At 35.2% G+C, this 9612-nt stretch overlaps 1 protein-coding gene across 6 annotated transcripts; it reads right to left on the bottom strand.

Moving 5' to 3' along the window:
• Positions 1-236: 236 nt before the first annotated feature.
• LOC121783199 (probable hexosyltransferase MUCI70) lies at positions 237-5800 on the bottom strand. 6 transcript variants are annotated; one of them, XM_042181195.1, is made up of 11 exons: positions 5477-5619; positions 5269-5373; positions 4779-5101; positions 4193-4477; positions 2884-3097; positions 2667-2776; positions 2315-2514; positions 2077-2180; positions 1769-1956; positions 1486-1685; positions 237-636 (listed from the first exon to the last, which is right to left on the bottom strand). In XM_042181195.1, the coding sequence occupies exons 3-11, from the start codon at positions 5035-5037 to the stop codon at positions 427-429; spliced, it is 1770 nt and encodes a 589-aa protein (XP_042037129.1). In that variant the 5' UTR covers positions 5038-5101; positions 5269-5373; positions 5477-5619; the 3' UTR covers positions 237-426. The 6 variants fall into 6 exon arrangements, with proteins under 6 accessions (XP_042037129.1, XP_042037130.1, XP_042037128.1 ...); XM_042181196.1 differs by having other exon boundaries at positions 4779-5098; XM_042181194.1 differs by having other exon boundaries at positions 4779-5098; positions 5463-5607.
• Between the last annotated feature and the right edge of the window lie 3812 nt (positions 5801-9612).

Raw genomic sequence — 9612 nt, 5'->3', positions numbered from 1 at the left:
TATTCAAATACAATTCACAACCAACAATGAAATTAACCTATTTTGATCAAATAATTTACACCCCTAAACTTCCCAGAGAATCTATATAGTTTGATCAAAGAATCTATATACTGAATAAGTTCATCCTTCGTTTGTAAATAAAGAGGTTAGTAAAGTAATGTAAAGCTGCAAGTTCAGTCCTAGTTTACCTATAAATACCAAGTATATTTGGAGATAGCTGTTGGAGCCTCATAAAATGAAAACGAAATATTAAACAATTCAGCTAAAATTATTGGCAAAATAGTACTTAACAAATATGTTTAAGAATTCTAACAATGTCGGAGCAAAATTTCTCGCAAGGCTGTGTGCTAAAAGTATCTATATCCAATCCACGCCGAATAACTGACCAAAAACACTATACAATTTCTCGTCTCTAGTAAACACGAATCAATCGAAGAAAATTTCCCTAGTTTTGGGATTCCTGCGTCGCCTCCTCGAACCAGGTCTCTTGGCTTTTCCATGCCGGCCAACACCTTTTTTAGGTAGGCCTTTATCGCGAGGTATAGTTGGAGGATGAGGAAGCGGTCGAGGAGGAGGTCGTCGAGGTCTTAAAAGAGCCAGATGCGCTCTTTGCTCCAACAGATCTCTGTGATATGCCTGTTAACAACCAGACAAACATGCTCAAATTAATGAAGATTGATGCAAAACTACTGGAGAAGCAATATGAGCTCAACCTAACACACCTCATTCAAGGGGTGTGATTGTTCCTAACTTTTCTTAAATTGCTAACTCATCAACGTAGTGTATTAAAAATGTGAACACGACGATACTGAAATGTCAACATAAACTTAAGTTGATATTTTAATACATTGTGTTGACATTATATTTAAATGTCAACACAAATAAGTGTTAACATTTTAATGTGATCATGTTGACATTTTTAATACACTACGTTGATGAGTTAGGAAGTTATCAATTTAAGAAAAGTTAGCAATATAACACACCCCATTCCTCTCATTCAAATAGTCCAACTAAAAAATGGCAAGATGCAAGTTCGGTCCAAAACTGACTTTATATATGAAAACAGCAAATAAGTTTTGATCTCATCAACTCAACAGTCCAAAGACTCCAAACTAATTGTTGAAGAAATGGTATTCCAGCCCTTCGCCACCACAACTAAACCGCAGACAATTTCCACATTACTCCGAAGATCTGTTTACTTTGACAACTGTGATTTTAATATAACAAAAAGCCAACTCCCCCATATAAAAAGAGTGCATGTACTGTTATCATATTATTCAACAGTTCTAATTAATTGACCAAAATTGGTGTTCCAGCTCTCCCTACCCTAGCACAATCCTCTATTCATCCAGAATTTTACCCCTCTTTGATGTACATTTTCTAACATTACTACTCTCACAGTAAATACAGAACTTTCTTCCCCTCCATAAGAAGATGCATAAAATATGTCAAGATGCTTCTGTTTGGTGAGAGTACAAAGGCTACCTGTATTACAAAATTGCGTCTTTCGCAATCTAGAAACATATTGACGCCCCAGTTAACCTTGGCCGCGACTTTGTCCCTCACAGTTGAAAAGCTCAGCTGATCCCTGGAAGTGAACCTATCAACTTCATTGAACCACAGACAGCTAAGAAGATTTGTGATGGGGACATGTTCTCTTATTATCACGCATCCTTCAGGTACATCTGAAGAAGTTCTATTTCTCATCAGTTAATGATACACGAAGAGTGCAAAACATAAACATATAAGGTGGTGGTCACAAGCATACCACTAGTTATAGGAAGCTTAGCAGTTGTGTATGGTGTCAAACCCTCCCTTTTATAAAACTCAATTTGACGATCAATAGAAGTATTGTCATATTTCAACCCAGCTTTATTTGCTTCAGCTTCTTCAAACACGTCAAAACGTCTATAGTGCCTTGATATAGCATAAGTAGCATTATGGCGCCACAAGAACCTGGCGAGGGTGGACAGGAGGGGTAGTAGAGCAAGAATGATGCATGTATTGAATCATTCACCACTTGAATTGAAAAAATAGTAGTTTAATAGATTCTGATAGAGAAATCATAAAAGATACCTCTCAAGAACCTGATATGGATCCACGACAAGCTTAAGCTTTCCATCAATCCAGATTGAGTATCGGGTTTTTGGTAGCAGTCTATGCAACAAGAGCTTTGGAACCTATCACAATCATCATGTATTCATAGTATTCATTTACCACCCAACAACAATAGTTCAGATTGAGTCATCCACAAACCAATATACAGTTTTGTTCATCCAGTGCAGAGCTAGGGGGGATAACAAAAAAAACAGACCTTTCCATTTCTTCTGGAGTCGGTGTAAGGAACATTGTGTACAACTATAACCCTCCATAGTCCGACCATCTTGTCACTGCCCAAGGTGCTCATATTTTTCATATATGTTTCGGTCTCTTCATCAATGAACATAAAAAAAGGAACATTTCTTTTCGCAATTTCACCAATATTACTTGGTTGCTGAATTACATCATAGTTTCCTGTATACACAAACAAGATATATCAATGGAAAATATTAATAAAACAGATACATCCAGGCAGATCACTGTTACGCAGTGATATTTCTCAAATGCATTCTAGAACCTGAAAGAGAAATCTTGAATTTGAAATTTTAGCTTATGTGCAGCTGTACCAAATATAGCAGAGGCAACAATGACCTCGTGGAACTGCTCCAACAACTCAAGGTCAGCCACATCAATGTCAAATGCAGTCTTATAACCAGGTCTGCATCCCTTGACAAAGCTGTTAAAATCAATGCAGAACGTATAAATAAATAAATAACGCAAGAAAGACATAATAATATAGAAACAGGCACACACCACATGGAGGGAAAAGGAAAGTATACCTACCCACAGTGAACAGTCATAGACTCTTTAATCTCAAAAGATTCATTCCTCTGTTTTAAAGAAGGATAACCACCAAACTCAGAGCCTCCATTTGGTTGTGTTTTCAGTGAATTCTCCTCCGAAAAATAAGTTAAACGATGAAGAACAGGAGATGGTGATGGAAATTTCGGCATACAAGCAATGGCCTGCTCCATAGGAACATAGCATACCGGGCATGCTGAGGACACAAACAAAGATCGAGTTAATTAAACTTAGGCAAATATGAATGATCGTTTACATAAAACATGTTACACAACAAAAAATAAGAACATAAGCCCAGTGTTGTTAGGGTCACGGGGCGCATCGGGTCGATGAGGTAAAAATTCGGGTCGCGGGTCGACTGGGTCAAGAGACCCACAAATCTAGGCTAATTGTTTTGCCTTTTAATATTAAATAAAATAAATATATTACTCTAATGTTTATAATATATCAAATAATATAAATGTAGACGCAATTCATGTGAATAGAGATAAAGTGGAAAATAGAAATGATCAAAATATCAAAACAATTCATAAGTCATAACACAATAAATAATTGATACCATTGTCTGAAAATATCAAAACAAAGGAATATATGAAGGGTGGCAGCAAAAGATCTTTGAATTGTTTATTTGTTTAGGAGTGAAGAGGCCGAATTTTAAAGGGTAGAAAGTAGGTTTGAAAAGTTTGATGTGGTGCATGCATATATATAGAGAATTGTGATTCAGAGAGTAAGAAAACATGTGAGAGATTTGAGAAAATCAGAGATAGCATATGTTTAGGGCGACCCAGGCGACCCACTCGACCCAACGGCGACCCTGTATCTCGATCAACCCACCCATGTTGGGGCGGTGATGGTCTCCACCCAGGCGACCCGGGCGACCCGAACGACATTTTGACAACACTGCATAAGCCCCTGAACATTTTCGGATTCAATTGGCTAAGAAATTTTATTCTCATAGCAATTTAATTGTTTCTTTTTTCCAGGGGGATGGGGTTGGATATAAGTAACATAATTAATTTTTATTCAAAAATATTTAACACTACAAGCGGAGGACATACTAGTTACAAAAATGATAATCCAGTCTTAAGTGATATGGCATTGGAAAACAAAGAGTCCTTTGACACACATATTTTGAACCCAATTTAGTTTCAAGCTTTCACATATGTCCCTTGAATCACCCTCTATATTTTAAAAATTAATCTATTTGTTTCCAACTACACTGACAACAGAACCCAATTAAGCTTTTATAATAGCAAATATGCAAAGACAAAACAAAAGGTTAAAAACTTACGGCGTGGTCCAATCCGCCTTGTATCACCAGGAGGAGGGGGTGGAAATGCAAAGTTTTTGCATGGATTAGTAAAAACAGTAACTGAGCTGGAGGAATCACTTGTAGCTGAAGCATTATAGAGAGTAGTACTCCAATTGGTGCTAACATTACATACAAAAACTGTGTGTGTCATAGAATAACTATTATATGTGAATGCTCCTTTTCCAGGTAATAGCCACGGCGCAACATAAGAATTTTTAAGATATCTGGCATCAAAAGGCAAACCAATGCTCTCGAAATCATCCTCTGTAAACAAAAAATCAAATCATACATATATGAAGTGCCCACATAAAAAGGAAGAGAAACAGGATGGAAGTTACCAGATACAAAAATATAATTTCTGATTTGTTTCTCAAAATTGAATAAATGGGAGAATCAGATATAAATGCATTAAAACATATGACACTGTGTTAATTAGGGGAATACACTAGGAAAACAATTTCGCGCCCTATACTAATTTATGACTAATACGTAACTAACCATATAACTGGAAACTGTGTGAGATAGAAAGAGTAAACGAAGATAACTAAGAAAACATTTTCTCTACCTTTATTGACTGTGAAAAACCCTGTCAAAAAAGCCAAGAGTGCAAACACAGACAATATCAGCATTGCAACTTTCTTTCGACTCAAATATCTGAAAGCAGCAGGGAGAAATGTTTCCTTCTCCCTGTAACCGTTAAGGCATGTCTTCGAAGACCTATGAGGCAGATACAAATTTTGGAGCTGGAACCCTCCATTCTGTGCGTGTAGCTGCAAGGATCCACAACTTCCTGACTGTCTTAATCCCAATGACCCTCCAGTCATTGTACCTCCAGGCCTCCAAATGCAACTCTCATCTCTCCCATCTCTCAATTTTCTCCTTCATCTACTGTAGAGAAAACCAAACAAGGTATCCAATAGAATTGACCACACCAATCCACAAAACAACATGAACATAACAAAATCTATAATCGCTAAGCAATTTAACAGTACGATCACTCTCTAATTTAATCAACTGATCCGTAAAATAGAAGTTAACAATGCGGTTTCGATTACCTATTAAATTCGAAATTATAACGGAATCAATTCCCAAATACTGAATCGATTCGCCCAATCTATTACGCACGATACAATAAACAGATTCAAGCGAACTGCACCTTACTGGAAAATTACCAGAAAACTTACATCACCACGACCTCAAAATATCATACTTAAAAATTAAAATATCAATATAAACAGAAATCCATTACTTGATCTTACTCACTCAATAAACGAATCAGGAAATAGATTTGAGCAGTTAGTTATATTTCTGACGCAAATTAGAAAACTAAATCTCAGTTTATGAACTAAAAAATTAAATCTGGACCCACTTTCATCTATCCCAACGCAAATTATTTATAAACTACTAACTTTTGCAGAATTTGGGTTTAACGCTTACCTTTTGATTCTACTAATTCACTCCACAAAACACAGATTTTTCTTTTCTTCTATTTTTTTGCTTTCGGAGAAAAATTTTGCAACGAATTTTCGAAAAGCGAGATTTGAAAAAATAGCAATGTCCTCTGTTTTTCCTGCGACAAATAATTTTTATTTCTTTATTTTTTTTAATTACGTTTGGTAAGATAAAATAAATCGGCTGCCAAACATGCGCGCCATACTTTTATTTTTCCCAAAATTCAAGAAATATTAAATGTTCTACTCCTTATACCATCCACAAGTAGACCCTTCCAATAGCCCCATCACTTTTTTTGTTAGTTCGTATTTATTCGCGCCCAAAAAAAAAATCTCCGCAGCAATAGTGGATACTTCCAATAGCCCCATCACATTTCACTTTATTTTATTTTTATATATTTTAATTCAGTTAGAATAAAATTTTTAATTGAATTAACCCAGCTCCTTTTTTAAGTCAAAACAAAAAAAAAACAGAAAACTAAAAAAAAAGAAATCAGAAAATAAAATAAAAAATCAAAAAATCCATCTCCTTCGTCTCCTTCATCAACCCATCTTCTTCGTCATTGCAATTTGCTGCATTCTCTCAAAAAATCAAAAGAAAACGAAAAAAAAGGAAATCCGGCGACCGCCGCGCTGGGGCGGACCCACAATAGGCAGGCGCGCCGCTCGCGCACCGGCGTGTCCTAGCCGCCTACTCGCCGATGGAGCTTCCGCCCCCTCCTAATCATCTGCGTCAGGGCGGACGTTTTTCCTACAATAGACAGCCGGGGCAGCGGCGATTCCGGGGTGGCCAGCGCGCCGCTCCTATTGTGGATGCTCTTAGTCAACTATCAACTGTCTTATAGTATCACATCACTTGGGGTATTTCCTTTTAAAATGAAATTTAAGAAAATTATGTTTAATAATTAATTTAAATATTTTTATTGAACGAAGGGGGTTAGGGTTGGTAATTTTTAATCTGACACAAATCTTACGTAAATAACTCGACACGAATACGGACGAGATTTGGGTCCTTGTAGGGTCAACCCAATAAGAACTCGAAGATGAGTTAGATCGAGTTAGGGTCGGATTTGGGTTATCTGTTAAGAATTATTTTAATTATTTTTATTAATTAAAAAAATATTATACTTTAATTTAATTAATTAAAATATTATACTTTAATTTTATTAATTTAAATTAGTAGTAATTCATTTTTTATAAATTAAAAAATATTATACTTTAATTTTATTAAAAAATAATTATTTAATTATTTAATTTTGTATAGATTTAATATTACTATACTTTAATATTATACTTTAATTTTATTATTTTGATTCAAGAAAATAATTATTTTTATTCTGTAATATCTTATTTTATCATATAATATCATGTTTTAGTCGTTATCAGTGTCGTGTCAAACTATATTGTATAGTAACTTACTGTCTTAAACAGAGAGCTAACTTTTTTTTTGGATACCTAAAAATCCGCACGAATCCGACACAAACCCGTTGGGTTAGGACCCGATAAGAACACGATGATTTCGGTTGGGTTGACCTGATAAATATCCAACTCTCACGATTTAGCAGCCCTAGAGGGAGCAGTAATAATGGAGGTCACATTATCCACTAGCATTACTTTAACTATCTTTCTCCTCCTCTATCTTACTTTACCAAATTTATCTTAATTCTCGTGCCATATCATACGCCCATAAAAAAAAATTGTGAGACGGAGGGAGTAATTTAATTTTATTAATCATTTTGATAAGTGTGAATCCATCTAAAATACGAGTATTGACAAACTACTCCCCCATTCCTTTATAGCCGAGTCGCTTCTTTTTTATACTCGTTTTAGCAAAATAATACTCCATCCGTCTCACTTAAGATGCCAACCTTACATTTTTAGTTTGTTTCATTTAAGATGACCACTTTCTATATTTAGAATTAAATCTTTCTCTCATCTCTCCTCATTAAAATATTTTCAACTACTACATTTTTCTCTCTACTTACTATACCTAACAACTCCTCCTAAAACCCATGACACTAAAAAATGTGGACGTCTTGAGTGGAACGGAGAGAATAATAAAATAAAGTAAGTGAAAGAATAAAATATGTGAAGAAAAAAAAGTAAAGTAAAGTAAGAGAAAAGATAAAATAAGTGAGATAAGGTCATCCACCGTAGTGTCTCATATCCATCTCTTTAGACAATCTCTAATATTCCCTCCGTCCCAACTAAGTTAGTCAAAACTTATGGGCACAGAGATTAAGAAATTGTGTTGAAAAGTATGAGAGATGAATAAAGTAGGAGAGGTGAATAGGAGAGAGTAAATAGGTGATGGAATAAAGTAAGAGCAATTGGATGTTTTAGTTTTTTTCAAAAAAAAGAAATGACTCAACTTAGTTGAGACATCCAAAAAGGAATAATATCTCAACTTAGTTGAGATGGAGAGAGTAGTACTCTAAAACCTAAAATGGAGTAGACAAGTTGCTCCGACGGTACTCTAAACCAATCTTATTTTTGGTTTTTGAGTAAAATATACTCCCTCCATCCGAAGAGGAGTCCTATTTTTCTGTTTTAGTCCGTCTGCGAATAGGAGTCCCAGTTCATTTTTACTACAAATGGTAATAGGGTCTCACATTTTACTAACTCATTTCACTCACATTTTATTTAAAACTAATATATACAAGTGAGACTCATATTCCACTAACTTTTTTTCACCCAGTGTTCTTAACATTTCTTAAAACCCATGCCGCTAAGAAATGAGACTCCGAATAGCGGACGGAGGGAGTACTATCTATCTTTAGATTTATATTAAAAGAAGCCCAAATCACTTTTTCAAATTTTGTGAATAAAAATATATAGTAGATAGATAAGTTATACACATATACAAGGATAGTTTTATAAAAATTTACAGAATGTCATTTTAATTAAAAATTAATTCATTCATTAAAATTATTTGAAAGGTCAAAACATTAATAAAAGAAAATTATAAGCAATTAAATTTATTAAATGACATTGGAATCATTCAGAAGTTAGAATACAAAAGGTATACAATCTTCCACTTCATTCGTCCCATAAAAATAGTCTTTTTTTTTCATTTTGGTCTATGCCACAAAAATAATCATTTTCTATTTTTGACAAGTCTTTTCTCTCTTATAAGTTCGACCACATTTTCCACTAATAATATTTCAATCAATTTTTTTTCTACATCCCTCATACTTTACCGGTTTCGCATTAAAACCCGTGTCGTCCCTAAAGCCCTTATATTTATGGGATGAAAGGAGTATAAGTTTAGCTTGTATAGTGATAGTTTTGCCGATATTAAAACAAAAAGGGCATAAAAAATTGCTCGGCTATGCAACCTCAATTTCATTGTCCCAATTTCTCGAGATCTGATAAACTGATCTGACACTCTCTAGAGCCAATGGCACCATAGCTCAGGTGGTGGTCTTGCCCAGTCAACCCAATCAAGTAGTCATCAAACCTTTTTCTCACGAAAACAGGCAAATATTTCTGCGCGCCTAATGTGCTACGACGCACTTGAACAAAACCTAAGCCCAAATATTCTTAGGTGTTGCACGCATCGCTAAGTGTTAGCTGGTGCACGCATGCAATGCACTTGATGGTGCATACTGATACGCTCGGATTTTGCACTATTTTAAGGCCATTATTTGGTCCGTTTTGAGTATCAAAATTGCATTACATGTCCATTATTTGCATATTTTATCCATTTTGGTATGTTGACGTGTTTTTGTGAGAAATGTGCAAAATAGAGCTAAAAGGGACAGAAAAAGGTCAAAATCTGGAAGCTGAAGAAGAAGCGCAACCCAACGGTTGCTGAAAGTTGCACAGAGGTCAAAAACTTTCCAGCGGCCCGTTGGGCCTGTTCGCGCACATCACCCTCAATTCAAACTCATTTTTCCAGCTATTCTGAAGTCCAATTAGGGCGTTCTACACACTATTCTCTTCGTA

The sequence above is a fragment of the Salvia splendens genome, chromosome 21, assembly GCF_004379255.2.
Source record: "Salvia splendens isolate huo1 chromosome 21, SspV2, whole genome shotgun sequence".
Lineage (NCBI taxonomy): Eukaryota > Viridiplantae > Streptophyta > Magnoliopsida > Lamiales > Lamiaceae > Salvia > Salvia splendens.
The sequence above is the reverse complement of the archived record's forward strand: the minus strand, read 5'-3'. Positions and strand labels throughout refer to the sequence as shown.

Bases quoted from the DNA above. Each gene is read 5' to 3' on its own strand.
- LOC121783199 (XM_042181192.1), bottom strand. From the start codon at position 5,037: ATGACTGGAGGGTCATTGGGATTAAGACAGTCAGGAAGTTGTGGATCC. The intron at 1,686-1,768 runs GTATGCTTGTGA...GAACTTCTTCAG, and splicing joins TAAGCTTCCTATAACTAGTG to ATGTACCTGAAGGATGCGTG. The intron at 637-1,485 runs GTAGCCTTTGTA...GGTTGTTAACAG, and splicing joins GACGCAATTTTGTAATACAG to GCATATCACAGAGATCTGTT.